Source organism: Phyllobates terribilis, unplaced genomic scaffold, assembly GCF_046119375.1.
Source record: "Phyllobates terribilis strain yellow unplaced genomic scaffold, ASM4611937v1 Scaffold_8__6_contigs__length_399053987, whole genome shotgun sequence".
NCBI classification, from domain to species: domain Eukaryota; kingdom Metazoa; phylum Chordata; class Amphibia; order Anura; family Dendrobatidae; genus Phyllobates; species Phyllobates terribilis.
The window spans coordinates 353,670,628-353,689,268 of NW_027362768.1; the positions used below are offsets into that span (position 1 = coordinate 353,670,628).

The 18,641-nt window shown below is 47.9% G+C and overlaps 1 protein-coding gene across 1 annotated transcript in view; it reads right to left on the reverse strand.

Annotated features, from left to right (window-relative positions):
- Positions 1 to 6,499: 6,499 nt before the first annotated feature.
- LOC141157763 (uncharacterized protein C8orf76 homolog) overlaps positions 6,500 to 18,641 on the reverse strand; it is a 73,753-nt gene continuing 61,611 nt past the window's right edge. The window contains exon 3 of the mRNA XM_073645293.1: positions 6,500 to 6,892. Coding sequence (XP_073501394.1) covers positions 6,725 to 6,892 — 168 coding nt within the window. The 3' untranslated portion in view covers positions 6,500 to 6,724. The remainder of the gene's footprint in view (positions 6,893 to 18,641) is intronic.

The window sequence follows — 18,641 nt, forward strand, 5'->3', positions numbered from 1 at the left end:
GTATGCTCTTGGAGGAGCAAAAAAGTATGTGCAAAGGGTGTTTAATCTCTGGGTCATAGGGTCAAACAATGGCCACAAGGGCTCTCAGGAAGTCATCCCTGTTCCACCTACATATACAGGAAAGCTGAACAAACCAATAATGCGCAAAAGGATAATAATACGCCTAATAATACAGTCTAGGGTCCGATAAAGCCACCCCCTCACCCGAGCATATTACAGGACCGGGCGATGGATCCCAGTTCTGTAACCCTGCAAAATGAATGAGGAAAAGATGGAGTTACGCTTATTGAAGGTATTGAAGTTCACATATATTGGGGATATAACCTGATGTGAGCCGTGACCGACAGGAGTAACTTCTCTTATCTCCTTATCTTAGCTTTTATAATCAACAAAAGAGCGAAGCTGTGTAGCGAATTCACCTAAATATGTAGATACTTGGACTTCTAGTTAAGAGAACTTTGAAACCCATATCAAAGATAGGAGGGAGGCTTGTCTGGAGGGGACTTTCAGGTCTACAGGGAAGACAAAAGACTTATCCCAGTTGATTTTTAGACCTGAGAAGAGGCCGCACTCATCAATCACATTCAGCGCTGCTGGTACTGACACGTTAGCACCTTGCAGGTACAGGAAAGTGCTGTCTGCGTAGAGACTAAGTTTGCTGTGTGTTGGGGCCGGGATAAACCCCTGAATCTCTGGGGTGGAGCGGATAAGGGCGGCCAGTGGCCCCACTACAGTCACAGCATTGGGGACAGCGGACATCCCTGCTGCGCGCCCTGGATCAGGGGGAAGCATATACGCACCACAGTGTCCGCGTATAGGAGCTTCTCCCATTTAGTAATCACTGGCCGAAAGCCCATCCAACGCTTGGTCGCCCAAAGAACAGACCATTCAATAGAGCTGAAGGCTTTATTGGCATCAAGTGAGACCATAACGTGTCCTCCTTAGAGAAAAATAAATAAAAACGCTGGAGGTTGAGGGTTGTCGACTTTCCTGGCACAATGTCAGTTTGGTCACAATGAATAATTTGCCGAATATATGAACGCAGAGGAATTTCCAATACTTTATCTAGAATTTTTACATCAAACTGAAGTAATAAACAGGCCTGTATGAGGAATAAAGATTGGTAAAAATTATCAAACTCCGACAGAACATGTTTAGGGTCCCCTCTAGTTCTCCTCTCCTCGCCCCTAAGTGCCCTGATTACCACGGGGTCACAGTAACGATTTGCCATATAGGTAAGTAGTTTACCACATTTGTCCCCATTTAGTATTCCTGTCATACATAAAAGGACCATGTTGCTCATCATCTCTAAGCAGAGGGAGTGTAACAAGTAAGGCTGCCGGCCACTGGGAATTATGCTCCACAGGTACTGGAGCTCCTGTGTGATACCTCAGTCATCTTCACATCCCTCACAGCAGGAGCCAGGATATCATGAGCAAATGCTTCAAAAGTATCCCATACCTGTTGTATTATACGGTCCTTATTGTTATTTTAAAATAAAAAAAGGAGAAGGAGAGAGACACAAGATGGATTTATATGTCACAGTGGCCTTGGAAATGGACCCTCCCAAGAGGGGAACAGGGAGAGGAGTAAGATCTGGGATGGAGTAACAGAGGTAATAATAGAAAATGACTGCAGCCAAGGCAGAGTCCGGCACCAGGGCAAGATCTATGTGGGAGAGGCAAGAAAACAAAAACCTGACCAGAACCTCTGTAGCATCGGCGTCTCTGCCCCCTGATAGGCAGAGACGCCGTCCCCCTTACCGCCGCGCTCCCGGCCCGGCACCTTCCGGCTCTCCTGCTGCTGCCGGCGCGCGCAGCTTCCCGGGCACTGTGCTTAGGGCACGCGCTCCCTCCCTCTTAAAAAGGGGCCGCACGCGCCGTCCTAAGAACTCCCCGGCCAATGGCCGGAGGTCTTATCATATAAAAGGAACCTCCTCCAAAATGGAGGTGCCTGTGCAAGGTTGTAGCTCGGTGTTCTAAACTCTGCTTCAGCCCTCAGGTCCCGCTGCTAGCCTGACTACCAGTCCAGTCCGCCAGCCTGACTACCAGTCCAGTCCGCCAGCCTGACTACCAGTCCAGTCCGCCAGCCTGACTACCAGTCCAGTCCGCCAGCCTGACTACCAGTCCAGTTCGCCAGCCTGACTACCAGTCCAGTCCGCCAGCCAGATACACTCTCCAGCCCGATGGTCTGCCTACGGTCCAAACCCGCCAGTCTGTCTATGGGCCAGGCTTGCCTGCCTACCCGGAGAACGTACCAGTTACCTGCCGTGCCTACCAGCCAGCCTACCCGGAGGCTCCTGCCAGTTACCTGTGGTGTAAGCCAGTCCGTCTACCCAGATCACCTGTCAGTCTGCCTGCCGTGCTCATCTGCTGTACTGGTCAGTCCCTGCCTTCTGACCCATGGGAGTCACCTGCTCTCATACAAGGACTGGCCCAGAGTAGCACCTAGTCCCTCTGCTCGGTCCTTCCCTGGTTCACGGAGTCGATTGAGCCGCCGTGCAACCTTGGTCAGTTCGAGTAGATACCTAGTTACGCCCCTCTGGTCCCTCCTTGCACCGCAGCACAGAGGTTCCACCACCCGGATCCCTAACACCCTCCATATAGTGTGAACAGGTGCACGCTGCAATGACTGCATAACATAAAATAAGAAAGAACAGCAGCACTCTGTAAGGGCCAAGAGGTGGTGGTCAGGTTTTTTGTTTTCTTGCAGTTTACCATGGAGGTTTTGACTGCCTCCTTTTCTGACTCTGCACTCCACCCATCAACCCAAGGGTGCTTTTAATTAGTGTTGCTTTCTAACTGCCCACTTAAAATTGTAGGCTTATAGCCCAAGAGAGGCATGTTTAGGAAAATAGTTACCCATCATGCGGAGGTCACCTTGCCGTGGTTGATGGGCACACATGAATTGGCCAATTTATGCGCTAAGAACCGTGATTTTTTCTAAGTACATTTTATTTAGCAATAGTGCAGTTTAGATCTTATTTTCTTAGTGTTTGCATATGTCTTGGCCGTACAGTACAAGAATACACACATACCTTCTTTATATAAATTTCAATGTTGTAAAGGGTACAATTTAGGGTGCGCATAACTAGGATAGAAACTACCCGGGCATATGTACAAAAGACTGAATAGTAAGCCCACCTGAAGACAGATAACGTGAAAACGCCTCCAGTGGGATTTCAAAGAAGTCAGACTGGTTGTCAGCAATGACCTTCAGGCGAGACAGAGAGAACATGGAGTATATAAGGTTGAGTTCCTTCAGGAATTTGACAGAACTGAGCGAGTATTCTCAAACTACATATGGTCTTTTCGAGACAAGCAAAGAAGAAAGTCTCTGTCTCTACAGTTGAAGAATTTTGCAATGAAGGTGTAAGGTGCAGACCCAAGGGGCAAGGGATGGAGGGATGTGATATGCCCTCTGCAATGTACATAGCCGAGAAACTATCCCGGCCATAGGTGGAGATCAGTACATTCCCTAAAAAGAGCCGTGGATATTTGGGAATATGTCTGAAATACCCCCACAAAACAAGGTCCAGGAGTATGCGCCAAAGGGGCCATAGACTGCAATGATGCAAACTGAGCGAACGTCCAGTATACGCCTCCCGGAGACAGACATCCAGACCCAGTCTACTATGTCCAGTCAGTGAATACGCCTGGACCCTGTTTTTTGGGGAACTTCGGAAGTATGCCCCGATGGGGACACAGAATGCAAGGTGAAAGCACCCTAACAAGTTGCAGCTTATCTGCTGTTCTGTTGTGAGATGAAGCCCATTTTGGTGGAATCCGTATAAAATGGATCAGCTCAGACTCCTAAAATATATAATAAATTGGGTACAGTAGTTTGTGGGGAATATTTTTTGCACAAGAATTTGGTAAAGTTATGAAATGTCCTATAAATGTCTGTCCTATTCCTGATCTAAGGGTCTAGACTTTTAGCTGAGATGAATCTGTGCTACAGTAAATTTATCACTTACACATGAGCCGTGTATGAGGGAGTCGGAGGCCTGGAAATGGAGGAGTCGTAGGTTTGGCTTACTGACTCCACAGCCCGGGTTAGCAATAGCCGGATGCAGGTGAAGCCGAGCAAAGGACGGACACTACATCTCCCCTTCTAATGAGCCGTGTAGTAGGTGGTCTCTGTCACAGAATAAGGTAAGGGTCCGGTGTGCTACCGGGGGTGTACAACTCCAAGAGGGGCAGGAAGAGAAGGATAGAATCCAACGGAAAAGGAGATCGCACAGTTTCCCAAGGAGACCGGATCACTAATGATCTACTCCAGAAACACAAACAAGAGGATCTGATGGGGGAGGGGTGACAGACAAATTCATAGAGAACTGGATTCATGTAGCCAAAGTAGAATTAGCAAATGAGCTATAATGAGCCTGAAAAGGACGGACCCCACAAAGCCAGAGTTAATGCTGCAGATTTCACCGGCATCAGACAATGAGAGCGGGGGGCTTTGCACAGCTTAAGATACTGAGAGAGTTCAGTATATAAATTGTAAGCTTGCGAGCAGGGCCCTCACTCCTCCTGTAACGGATAAAATGTCTTACATTGTATTGTTTTTATTGTCTGTACAGGTCCTTACTTAATTGGAAAGTGCTGCAGAATATGTTGGTGCTATGATACAATAATCATTTTTATTTATATGTGCAGAGATGTTTCAGTTTTCACATTCACCACATGAGGGCAGCAGAGTACTATGCTCAGAATAAGGTCAGACATAACAGTACCTGCATATTACATGTGCTGCTGACGCGCCCCCTGGGACATATTCCTTTTTGAGGGGAATACCCGGCACCGGATCAGATGGGGGGGTTGTAGTCTCCGAGCGGCTGTGACCCGGCCCCGTGCCCAGGGCGTCAAGCTCAGTGTTATGTGGCAGTCCTACAGATGTTATTAAGAGTTCTTTTGTGTCGACTACGCCACCCGTTGTGATGCGGTCACTGTGGCCGCCGCTGCAGCAGGGTCCGCTGAGGCTGATGGTGCAGGTGCAGCTTGAGATGGTATAACCCCCAACGGGTGGGGTATAGCCTCAGGGGGAACAGGTGCAGAGGATGGGGGTTGTGGTGGTGCAGTGCAGACGGCAGTGAAGACAGAGTCGGGTTGTGCAGTTAAGGGTGTTTACTTACTGCAGATGTTGTACTGGTCACTCCAGCTCCGAGTGACCACCCGAGCCGTGCTGCGTCAACCAGGTCCTGGATCCAGCCAACCCCCAAACAAGTCCGGAGCGTGGCCCTGAGCTCTCCTTCTGTCCCGTTCACTGGCCGTCCCCACCAGTGATCCACCTAGGTCCAGCTCCCTCGGGCCTTCTGTTGGGACACCCTTGGCCTTGGGTTCCCTGACCCTTCATGTGGTGTGCCTTCGGGGTGGATGTGGTGGGTGACCGTGGCAAACGCTGCCCACGGTCTCCGGTCTCTGGCTGGGGAATGTTTTTACCCCCACCAGCTTGGGTTCCGATACCCTGATGCCGACTCTTCACCCGGGGTTTTAATTTGGGATCTTAGAGTCCTGTTCTTCTGTGCCTCTGGGTCTCTCTCTTCTCCTCTCTCACTCTGGGTCTTTCCTTCTCCTCTGCTCCTGACTTGTTCTCTGCATCTGACCCTGTTCTTAGTTGGTGCCCACCTTATATACACCCTCTATGTGTGAGCTCAGGTGACCAGCACCCAATGAGCTCCTAACTTTACCCAGGCTGCTCCCCCTATCTGCCCCTACACTACTTGGGATGTACCACCCCCCTCCCACTCCAGCCAGGAACAGACTCGGTCGTACCTGCACATTTCTAAGTGGGAGTACCGTCGGTCTGCTCCTCGGAAATGGGATGTGTGTAGTGCATGCAGCCTACCGAGCTCAGTTCCACACTCCATCCTTACCCGGGAGTGGAATATCACACCTCTGGGTTGAGGTGCAATACCCCTGTAGCAGCCGAATCCTCAGGGTGCTACACTGCCACTTGCACTGGTATGGCTGACATCAGACTGTAAGTGCGCCCGATAATGTCTGTGAGGGCGTATCTGTGCCCTGTTCCTCAGTCTCCTCTCGCTCTCCCTCTGAGCGCTGGTAAATAGGTGATGGTATCAGGGGGAACAATGTCTACCTACAACTGCACCCTTCGTCTGGGCCAACTACGCCATCTTGTGGCAAGGGACAGTACCAATTAGTGAAGCGCTGCTAAGGGGCCATGTGTTTCTGAGTCGGGTCTCACAGTCTGGGGCCCATTCGTAACAGGACAATGGCAGACAAGGTCCTCTGGTCTCCCACCTCAGCTCAAGTGAGGCCGCAACTCTGAGCATCGCGTAGGCCATGCTAATGGAGCACAGCCAAACTCATCTGAAAATGGGCCCATAAGCTTCTTGTAACCAAGAGGAGTCACACTGATGGCCCTCCATGCCGGGATGAGCCCTCTGTGTAGCTCGGAGCCCCCTTGGACACATACGCACCCAATGGCTGCCGGACATGCCCCCCCTACACAACACTTATTTTTTAAAGCATTCTGACTTTGCAGCGTTTTCCCACAACACTATATCAGCGCTGGTCCCAGGTGTTGGCAGCTCCATTCCCACATAGGTGTCACTGGCAGAAGGAGATCCTGGACCAATGCAAATATGACAACTTTTCCATACCTTTTTTTTAACTAGAGCATAATAGTAAGTTTCATCCATTTTTACTTTTAAACATAATAAAGCAACTTTTTCTTCTCAAGTTGGACAAATAATGTTTCCCTATAATGTCTCCAATTCCATTCCCAGCAGTTCTGCGCTCTCCAGCGCTTCTTTGCGCCTCCCCAGATGTAGTAAGCCGCGCGCCTGACTTTCCTGGACGTCGCTCCTCATTGCGGTGTTTGCCAGCGGTATAAGTGCAGAGCAGTCGCTGGACACATTAAACGCCTTCTGAAAGGGAAGAAAGAGAACGGCCATTATCCTTCCTAAAAGAAAGGGATGGTGGCAGAATTCTTTTCAGATGTTTTAGCAAAGTCTTTTGGTTTATGGGCAAAGTCTTTCCTACAAAACTGCAGAACTGATTTCTTGCAATTCTGCGAGTCTGATCATTCTATAAGAAAATCAACTAAGTGACAAATATATTGTTTTATTATAGTTCTGTGAGTACAAATCATTCCATAACCTTGGGTTCACCCTGGTATTACACACAAAGCAAATGGTTGGCTTGCTGTAAGGCAGGGGTCTCAAACACGCGGCCCGCAGGCACCATAGACCCCGATGGCGGCCCGGTCCAGAAGCTGCCGGCAGCTGCGCTTCAGTTCAGTGTACTGCTCTGCACAGCAATACCAGTGGCAGCCGCCGGCCTATCAGAGGCCAGCAGCTGACATCTGCGTCCCAGCGCAGCAGTGTATGACGTCACTGACACGCGCAGATGTCAGCTGCTGGCCTCTGATAGGCCGGCGGCTGCCACTGGTATTGCTGTACAGAGAGCCGGTCTCTGCGCGGCAGTACACTGAACTGAAGCGCAGCTGCCGACAGCTCCTGGATCGGGGTCTATGGTGCCTGCGGGCCACAGGTGCAGAAAAGACGCCGAGGGAACGGAGGACAGGTGAGAAGAATCTTTTTTTTTCTCTTGTATGTGTAGAACGGCATAAGGGACAGTCCTCCAAGATGGGGACCAGGCTGGGGACAGTCCTCCAAGATGGGGACCAGGCTGGGGACAGTCCTAATAGATGGGGACAGTCCTAACAGATGGGGACCAGGCTGGAGACAGTCCTAACAGATGGGGACCAGGCTGGGGACAGTCCTAACAGATGGGGACCAGGCTGGGGACAGTCCTAAAACGGTGGGGACCAGGCTGGGGACAGTCCTCCAAGATGGGGACCAGGCTGGGGACAGTCCTAAAACGGTGGGGACCAGGCTGGGGACAGTCCTAAAACGGTGGGGACCAGGCTGGGGACAGTCCTAAAACGGTGGGGACCAGGCTGGGGACAGTCCTAAAACGGTGGGGACCAGGCTGGGGACAGCCCTAAAACGGTGGGGACCAGGCTGGGGACAGCCCTAAAATGGTGGGGACCAGGCTGGGGACAGCCCTAAAGCGGTGGGGACCAGGCTGGGGACAGTCCTCCAAGATGGGGACCAGGCTGGGGACAGCCCTAAAACGGTGGGGACCAGGCTGGGGACAGCCCTAAAACGGTGGGGACCAGGCTGGGGACAGTCCTCCAAGATGGGGACCAGGCTGGGGACAGTCCTAAAATGGTGGGGAACAGGCTGGGGACAGTCCTAAAACGGTGGGGACCAGGCTGGGACAGTCCTAAAACGGTGGGGACCAGGCTGGGGACAGCCCTAAAACGGTGGGGACCAGGCTGGGGACAGCCCTAAAACGGTGGGGACCAGGCTGGGGACAGTCCTAAAACGGTGGGGACCAGGCTGGGGACAGCCCTAAAACGGTGGGGACCAGGCTGGGGACAGCCCTAAAACGGTGGGGACCAGGCTGGGCACAGCCCTAAAACGGTGGGGACCAGGCTGGGCACAGCCCTAAAACGGTGGGGACCAGGCTGGGGACAGTCCTAAAACGGTGGGGAACAGGCTGGGGACAGTCCTAAAACGGTGGGGACCAGCCTGGGGACAGTCCTAAAAACGGTGGGGACCAGGCTGGGGACAGTCCTAAAAAGGTGGGGACCAGGCTGGGGACAGTCCTAAAATGTTGGGGACCAGGCTGGGGACAGTCCTAAAACATGGGGACCAGGCTGGGGACAGTCCTAACAGATGGGGACCAGGCTGGGGACAGTCCTAAAACATGGGGACCAGGCTGGGGACAGTCCTAACAGATGGGGACCAGGCTGGGGACAGTCCTAAAAGATGAGGACCAGGCTGGGGACAGTCCTAAAACATGGAGACCAGCCTGGGGACAGTCCTAAAACATGGGGACCAGGCTGGGGACAGTCCTAAAACATGGGGACCAGGCTGGGGACAGTACTACAAGAGGGGGACCAGGATGGGGACATTCCTAGAAGATGGGGACATTACAACAAGATGGGGACCAGGATGGGGCATTGCTACAAGATGAGGACATATCTACAATATGGGGACCGGTATGTGACATTACGACAATATGGGGCCCAGCATGGAATATTACAACACGATGGGGACAAAGATGGGGGACATTACAAGACGCAGACCAGGGTGGGGCACGTTACTACTAGATTTTGGTACAAAAACTTCAAAATAAAGCATGAAAAAATATTTTGCCACTAAAAATGCTGCTCTATATACAGTACAGACCAAAAGTTTGGACACACCTTCTCATTTAAAGATTTTTCTGTATTTTCATGACTATGAAAATTGTACATTCACACTGAAGGCATCAAAACTATGAATTAACACATGTGGAATTATATACTTAACAAAAAAGTGTGAAACAACTGAAAATATGTCTTATATTCTAGGTTCTTCAAAGTAGCCACCTTTTGCTTTGATGACTGCTTTGCACACTCTTGGCATTCTCTTGATGAGCTTCAAGAGGTAGTCACCGGAAATGGTCTTCCAATAATCTTGAAGGAGTTACCAGAGATGCTTAGCACTTGTTGGCCCTTTTGCCTTCACTCTGCGGTCCAGCTCACCCCAAACCATCTCGATTGGGTTCAGGTCTGGTGACTGTGGAGGCCAGGTCATCTGGCGTAGCACCCCATCACTCTCCTTCTTGGTCAAATAGCTCTTACACGGCCTGGAGGTGTGTTTGGGGTCATTGTCCTGTTGAAAAATAAATGATGGTCCAACTAAACGCAAACTGGATGGAATAGCATGCTGCTGCAAGATGCTGTGGTAGCCATGCTGCTTCAGTATGCCTTCAATTTTGAATAAATCCCCAACAGTGTCACCAGCAAAGCACCCCCACACCATCACACCTCCTCCTCCTCCATGCTTCACGGTGGGAACCAGGCATGTAGAGTCCATCCGTTCACCTTTTCTGCGTCGCACAAAGACACGGTGGTTGAAACCAAAGATCTCAAATTTGGACTCATCAGACCAAAGCACAGATTTCCACGGGTCTAATGTCCATTCCTTGTGTTCTTTAGCCCAAACAAGTCTCTTCTGCATGTTGTCTGTCCTTAGTAGTGGTTTCCTAGCAGCTATTTTACCATGAAGGCCGGCTGCACAAAGTCTCCTCTTAACAGTTGTTGTAGAGATGTGTCTGCTGATAGAACTCTGTGTGGCATTGACCTGGTCTCTAATCTGAGCTGCTGTTAACCTGCGATTTATGAGGCTGGTGACTCGGATAAACTTATCCTCAGAAGCAGAGGTGACTCTTGGTCTTCCTTTCCTGGGGCGGTCCTCATGTGAGACAGTTTCTTTGTAGATCTTGATGGTTTTTGCAACTGCACTTGGGAACAGTTTCAAAGTTTGCCCAATTTTTCGCACTGACTGACCTTCATTTCTTAAAGTAATGATGGCCACTCGTATTTCTTTACTTAGAATTTGTATTATGGCAAGAAAAAAGCAGCTAACAGTCTATTCAGTAGGACTATCAGCTGTGTATCCACCTGACTTCTGCACAACACAACTGACGGTCCCAACCCCATTTATAAGGAAAGAAATCCCACTTATTAAACCTGACAGGGCACACCTGTGAAGTGAAAACCATTTCCGGTGACTACCTCTTGAAGCTCATCAAGAGAATGCCAAGAGAGTGCAACGCAGTCATCAAAGCAAAAGGTGGCTACTTTGAAGAACCAAGAATATAAGACATATTTTCAGTTGTTTCACACTTTTTTGTTAAGTATATAATTCCACATGTGTTAATTCATAGTTTTGATGCCTTCAGTGTGAATGTACAATTTTCATAGTCACGAAAATACAGAAAAATCTTTAAATGAGAAGGTGTGTCCAAACTTTTGGTCTGTACTGTATAAACTAAAGTAAACAAAAAAAGTGCATGTTTTATTATCGCCACATCCACAAAGACTCAAGCTATAAAAAATAAAACAGCAAAAATGTTTAGAAGGTGTATAGAAAAAAATGGTATCACTAAAAATGTCACTTTGTCCTGCAAAGAATGCGCCCCCCCAAATTAAATTTTTTTCCGTGTGCGGCCCATATACCAAGCCGAGTTTGAGACCCCTGCTGTAAGGGGTTGTCGGGTCACTGTGTAACTGCAGACTTATAAATCCTCCAGCGCAGAGACTGGGCACTGTGCGGAGTCGCTGGTTTCTGACCCGGGGAAGGCGATGATATATGCATTATACATACTCCCGGGCAGAACCCGACTAGTGGGCGCAGCCCCGCTCCAGAGTGGCCTTGTACACACCAGTTTTCTGATTTGGAAGTGACAGTTTTTGCTATTTGTATATTGTCTCTCTGACCGAGCGCTCCACCCTCCAGCCTGTGGTGGATTTAATTGCAGCAGGATCCTAGCTACCCATAAATTCAGGCTTTAGCCTAGCAGAGGATTCACATTAGATCAGTTCCCAGCAAACCGGAAAGTGCCTTGTCGTTGGCTGCTGGGTTTGCATGAATTGGCCAAATTATGTGCTAAACATCTCCATTTTTTTCTTATTATCTAAAGCAGTAATGACATTCAAATTCCATGTATTTCATGTTTCCATGCTTTAGCACTACAGAGTGCTACTTTGTCTTTATATCATGTGGCTTCTGCCACATAAACAGCACGGCCATGCCAGCCACACATCTCCTGGATGCTCACTATGGTTATAGTGATATACTGTACTGCTGCTCCCAGGGCTGCCATTGCTGGCCCTACACTGGAGTCTCTGGGCAATGGGGAGCCAGTGAAGGGATTGACAGAGAGGAGAGGCGGGGGACACGTGGATTAGTCGGGCAGCAGAGTTTAGGATAGATTGGAGGTGTGCGAGTGGTAGAAGGGAGGCCACAGAGCAAGAGGTTGCAGTAGTCAAGGCAGGAGATGATGAGGGCGTGCACTAGTGTTTTTGCAGATTCGTGGTTGAGGAATGTGCGGATCCGGGAGATATTTTTTGAGTTGGAGTCGGAAGGAAGTGGAAAGGGCTTGGATATGTGGTTTAAAGGAGAGGTTAGAGTCCAGGGTTACCCTGAGGCAGCGGGCTTGCGGGACTAGGGAGATTGGGCAGCCATTGACTTTGATGGATAGGTCAGTTGGGGGGGGTTGAGTGAGACGGTGGAAAAATGATGAATTCAGTTTTGTCTATGTTAAGTTTTAGAAACCTGTCAGAGAAGAAGGATAAAATAGCGGACAGACATTGTGGGATTTTGGTTAGTAAGGAGGAGAAATCGGTTCCAGAGGGGTAGATCTGTGTGTCATCAGCATAGAGGTGATACTGAAAGCTATGAGACCCTATGAGCTGTCCCAGGCCGAAGGTGTAGATGGAGAAGAGCAGGGGTCCTAGGACTGAACCTTGGGGGACACTGACAGAGAGGGGGCGAGATGAGGAGGTGGTGTGTGAGTGGCAGACACTGAATGTCCGGTCAGTTAGGTATGAAGAGATTCAAGATAGGGCCAAGTCCATGATGCCAAGAGATGAGAGTCTGTAGTAAGAGGGAATGGTCGACTGTGTCAAAGGCAGATGACAGGTCCAGGAGGAGGAGGACAGAGTAGTGTTGCTTGGATTTGGCAGTTAGTAGGTCGTTGGTGACTTTAGTCAGGGAAGTTTCAGTGGAGTGGTGCGGTCGGAAGCCAGATTGGAGGCGGTCAAAGAGGAGAGGTGGGAGGACAGTTCAGAATGGACGTGTTGTTCCAGTAGTTTTGAGTCATAGGGGAGAAGTGATATGCGGCGATAGCTAGACAGAGAGGATGGGTCAAGGGATGGCTTTTTGAGGATGGGTGTGATCGAGGCATGTTTGAAACATGAGGGGAAGACACCAGTTGTTAGTGACAGGTTGAAAAGGTGGGTTAGGGTTGGGATGAGAATAGTGTTAAGGTTAGGGATGAGGTGGGATGGGACTGGGTCAAGTTTGCAGGTGGTGAGGTGTGATTTGGAGAGTAAAGAGGAGAATTGATTGTCTGTAATGGTGGAGAAGCTGGTTTTGGAGGAGGATGGTTGAGTAGGTGTGAGGAGGGGCTGTGGGGACTTTAGTCAAAAGATATGTCTGATAGTGTCAACCTTCTGCTTGAAGAATGTGGCAAAGTCTTCGGCTGAGATGAGAGGAGATGAAGGAGGCGCTGGGGGACAGAGGAGAGAACTGAAAGTTTTGAATAGCTGTTTAAGGTTGTGAGACAGGGATGATATGAGAGATGAGAAGTATGTTTGTTCTGCTGCAGTAAGTGTGGACTTGAAGGTAGTGAGGGACTGTTAGAATGCAATGAAGTGCTCGTTGGAGTGGGGCCTTTTCCATTTCCACTCAGCAACCCTGGAGGCCCTTCGCAGTTCTTTAGTCAGGTTGGTGTGCCAGGGTTGCCGGTTGAATGGGCGAGCTGTGATACGTGTGAGGGGGCGACCGATTTGAGAGCTGCAGCTATTGAGGTGTTATATAAAGTGGCAGCAGCATTTGCATTGTGTAATGAACTTATGCCTGTGAGAGGGAGAAGGGATTCAGAGATTGAGTGTAGGTCAAGGTGTTTGAGATTTCTGTGAGGGTGTGCAAGTTTGTGGAGTGTGGCTTGTGTACCTGGAGAGGAGAGGTAAGAGAATGTAAGTTGTGGTCAGAAAGAGGGAGAGGTGATCTTGAGAGGTTAGATAGGGAACAGAGGAGGGTGAAGATGAGGTCCAGTGTGTGGCCATCTTTGTGAGTGGGGGCTGAAGACCATTGAGCAAGGCTGAAGGAGGAAGTGAGGAATAGAAGCTTCGAGACAGATGAGTGGGAAGTGTCAATGGGGATGTTGAAGTCACCCATGATGACAGTGGGGATGTCATCCGAAAGGAAATTAAGCAGCCAGGTGTTGAAGTGGTCAAAGAAGGTGGTGGTTAGTCCTGGGGAGCGGTAAACGACGGCCAGTTGGAGGGGGGAGTAGATGAGCACACAGTGTACTTCAAAGGAGGGGAGAGTAATGGAGGGTGGCAGTGGGATATGGGTGAAGGAGCAGTTGCCTGACAGGAGAAAACCTACTCCTCCACCATGCTTGAAATTGGAGCGGGGTGTGTGAGAAAGATGGAATCCACCGTACGAAAGTGCAGCTGGGGACGCCGTGTCAGAGGTGGTGAGCCAGGTATCGGTGATGCCGATGAAGAAGAGTTTGTTAGTAATGAAAAGATCATGGATGTAGGAAAGTTTGTTGCACACGGAGCGAGCATTGCATAGAGATCCTGTTAGTGGGACTGGGGAGGCGGGGGCTGGGCGGATGGGAATAAGGTTTGAAGGGTTGCGAGAGTTTGTGACAGATCGTGAATAGGAGGTGGAAGTGACTATATGACAGAAATACCCAACAGTGACTGCATTCTAAAAACTGCACCCCTCAAGGTGCTCAAAACAGCATTCAGGAAGTTTATTAACCCTTCAGGTGCTTCACAGGAATTTTTGGAATGTGGAAGAAAAAAATGAACATTTAACATTTTTCACAAAAATGATCTTTTAGCCCCAAATTTTTTATTTTCACAAGGGTAAGAGGAGAAAATGGACCCCAAAACTTGTTGTGCAATTTCTCCTGAGTACGCCAATACCTGATATGTGGGGAAAAACCACTGTTTGCGCGCACGGCAGGGTTCAGAAGGGAAGGAGCACTGTGTGACTTTTTGAATGCAAAATTGGCAGGAATCGAGAGCGGACGCCATGTCGCATTTGGAGAGCCCCTGATGCACCTAAACAGTGGACATTCCCCACAAGTGACCCCATTTTGGAAACTAGACCCCCCAAGGATTTTATCAAGGGGTTGTTGTAGATCGGCTCACTTGGTTGCATATAGCGGTACACAGGAACATTGTCTCTTTAAATCTTCGCTGGGTTTATTAAGAATGCTGCATAAACCACAGCAAAAACAAACACGGCCTTCCTGGCCTAACCGGAAAAACAAAACATAACGTATGGCACAGTCCTTGTAGCTACAAGTAACCGCCCGCTTCAGGAACAAACAACTCAAGGTTTGTCTTTCCTTCACATGACAAAACAGCTCAGAGCTTTCACCTCCAAACCCACCCTACACACAAATGCTCTAAAAGGCTGGGATTTTATCCTCTGACCTCCTTCCTTTCTACATGTGTTTAACCACCTTAGAACTAAAGATGGCTGAGTAACCCCTTCGTGTGCTGGAACCTTTTTCCTATATTTAATTACTGGAGCTCCTAATCTCAGTGCTACACATCTTCCCTCCAGTACTTTGCCAGTGACTTTGTCACAGGGTATAGTGAACATTTTGAACCCAGAGGTACGACACAGAACACAGAGTTTGATAACATTATGTCATCATATTGAATATGTTGTCATTAGTCTTAAGCGCAAGTGCTCGCTACTTGAGTTTGCATCAGGTACTCAGGTATGAAACAAGTATCGCGGGGGCTCGAGTGACTTGAGTATGCGTCGGGTGCCGGGTATGCACTGAGTATCGCAGGTGCTCAAGTGACATGCTCGAGTCCCCGCCTCGCATGTTTCACGGTTTTTAGACACTCAAAAAAACAACAAAAAAAAACATGCAGGGATTGCCGATGCATAGCAGGCAATCCCCATGTGTTTTTTTCTTTTGGCTGTATAACAGCCGTGAAACATATGGGGCAGAGACTCGAGCATGTCACTTGAGCACCTGCGATACTCAGTGCATACCCGGCACCCGACGCATACTCAAGTAGCGAGCACTTGTGCTCAAGACTAGTCACCATATCGTCATCATTTTTTTTTTTTTCTTTACTTTTTGAAAAAATCCCAACGTCAACACAACCCTAACCCTAAAACAACCCTAAGGCCAGGGCCCCATTATCAGTATCTGGTCAGTATTTTTTCTCAGGAGTGGGAGACAAAACCAGGAGAGGAGCAATCAGAGAAAAGGTAGAATAGAAACAAGTCACCAACTCTGCATTTATCACCCACTCCTGGCTTTGGTTCCCACTCCTGAGAAAAAATACTGACCGAATACTGATAATGAGGCCGTGGTCTAACCGTAACTCTAATGCTAGAGCTTATTTTTTACGCTGTTCCTCGTGTGGTATAAGTGATTAGACGACTTTATTCTTCGGGTTGGTGCGATTACAACGATACCAGATTCATATTCATAAAAGACGCTTTTTTTTGCAAAGACTAGTTTTTGCATCCCCATATTTTGATAGCTATAATTTTTCCATATTTCGGCTGAGAGAGTCATGTAAGGGCTTGTTTTTTGCGGGACAAGTTGACGGTTTTATTGGTATCATTTTCAGGCACGTGACATTTTTTGATCGCTTTCTACTCCTATTTTTGGGAGGCAGAACAAACAAAAACCAACAATTCAGGAATTGTTTTTACTTTTTTTATGCTGTTCCACGTGTGGTAAAATTGATAAGGTCGCTTTATTCTTCGGGTCAGTACATTTACTGCTATACTACATTTATATAGTTTTTTATGTTTTGGCGCTTTTACACAATAAAAATGCATCTGAATTGATGATATTTCACCAACGAGGAATTGGTCTTCACATTCTGGAGTTATGTTCATCATACTTATCTGAATAAATACCAGTGACAGGCTGCTGTATATTAATACAATAGCTTTTGTGATATAGAGGTTTTTAAAATTAGTGGTTCCTCTCAATCCTTATATATTTATTATTGTTTTAAATAAATTATATACACATTTTTTATTGTTCATATATGCACTGTAGCACTTTCATTAGTGTATGGAAAGTATGATCAATTGTTATTCACTTTGTGTCGTTTACTTTTAGTTCACAATCATATACTGTACAGACCAAAAGTTTGGACACACCTCATTTAAAGATTTTTCTTTATTTTCATGACTATGAAAATTGTACATTCACTCTGAAGGCATCAAAACTATGAATTAACACATGTGGAATTATATACTTAACAAACAAGTGTGAAACAACTGAAAATATGTCTTATATTCTAGGTTCTTCAAAGTAGCCACCTTTTGCTCTGATGACTGCTTTGCACACTCTTGGCATTCTCTTGATGAGCTTCAAGAGGTAGTCACCGGAAATGGTTTTCACTTCACAGGTGTGCCCTGTCAGGTTTAATAAGTGGGATTTCTTGCCTTATAAATGGGGTTGGGACCATCAGTTGTGTTGTGCAGAAGTCAGGTGGATACACAGCTGATAGTCCTACTGAATAGAGTGTTAGAATTTGTATTATGGCAAGAAAAAAGCAAAAAAAAAACTTTGAAAGTGTCCCCAAGTGCAGTTGCAAAAACCATCAAGCGCTACAAAGAAACTGTCTCACATGAGGACCGCCCCAGGAAAGGAAGACCAAGAGTCACCTCTGCTTCTGAGGATAAGTTTATCCGAGTCACCAGCCTCAGAAATCCCATGTTAACAGCAGCTCAGATTAGAGACCAGGTCAATGCCACACAGAGTTCTAGCAGCAGACACATCTCTACAACAACTGTTAAGAGGAGACTTTGTGCAGCAGGCCTTCATGGTAAAATAGCTGCTAGGAAACCACTGCTAAGGACAGGCAACAAGCAGAAGAGACAAGTTTGGGCTAAAGAACACAAGGAATGGACATTAGACCAGTGGAAATCTGTGCTTTGGTCTGAGGAGTCCAAATTTGAGATCCTTGGTTCCAACCACCGTGTCTTTGTGCGACGCAGAAAAGGTGAACGGATGGACTCTACATGCCTGGTTCCCACCGTGAAGCATGGAGGAGGAGGTGTGATGGTGTGGGGGTGCTTTGCTGGTCAAACTGTTGGGGATTTATTCAAAATTGAAGGCATTTTGAACCAGCATGGCTACCACAGCATCTTGAAGCGGCATGCTATTCCATCCGGTTTCGTTTAGTTGGACCATCATTTATTTTTCAACAGGAGAATGACCCCAAACACACCTCCAGGCTGTGTAAGGGCTATTTGACCAAGAAGGAGAGTGATGGGGTGCTACGCCAGATGACCTGGCCTCCACAGTCACCAGACCTGAACCCAATCGAGATGGTTTGGGGTGAGCTGGACCGCAGAGTGATGGCAAAAGGGCCAACAAGTGCTAAGCATCTCTGGGAACTCCTTCAAGATTGTTGGAAGACCATTTCTGGTGACTACCTCTTGAACCTCATCAAGAAAATGCCAAGAGTGTGCAAAGCAGTCATCAAAGCAAAAGGTGGCTACTTTGAAGAACCTAGAATATAAGACATATTTTCAGTTGTTTCACACTTTTTTGTTAAGTATATAATTCCACATGTGTTAATTCATAGTTTTGATGCCTTCAGTGTGAATGTACAATTTTCAAAGTCATAAAAATACAGAAAAATCTTTAAATGAGAAGGTGTGTCCAAACTTTGGTCTGTACTGTATACTCATTACTTAATTTCTTTTTCTATTTTCTTCTTTCTTACTTACATTTTTCACATTTGCTTACCCCCCCCCCACACACTGTTTATTCATAATAGGTCACTAACATTCATTCATTCACCTTTCACACTTCTGTTTTACGTTTCAGGACATGAGGTTCCTTGTATATTTATTGCGCTGAGCCCAGCCGGCTGTAATTTGACCCTTGTGTTCTAACGTGGAGCGCAGAAGTCGCCATCTTGTTTTGCGCTCCAACGCTGAATGCATACCGCCGTCACTTCTGCCCTATTGATGCGCTCAAGCGAGTCGAGTCACGCGGACCGGATGTGACGTTGTCATGCATGACAAT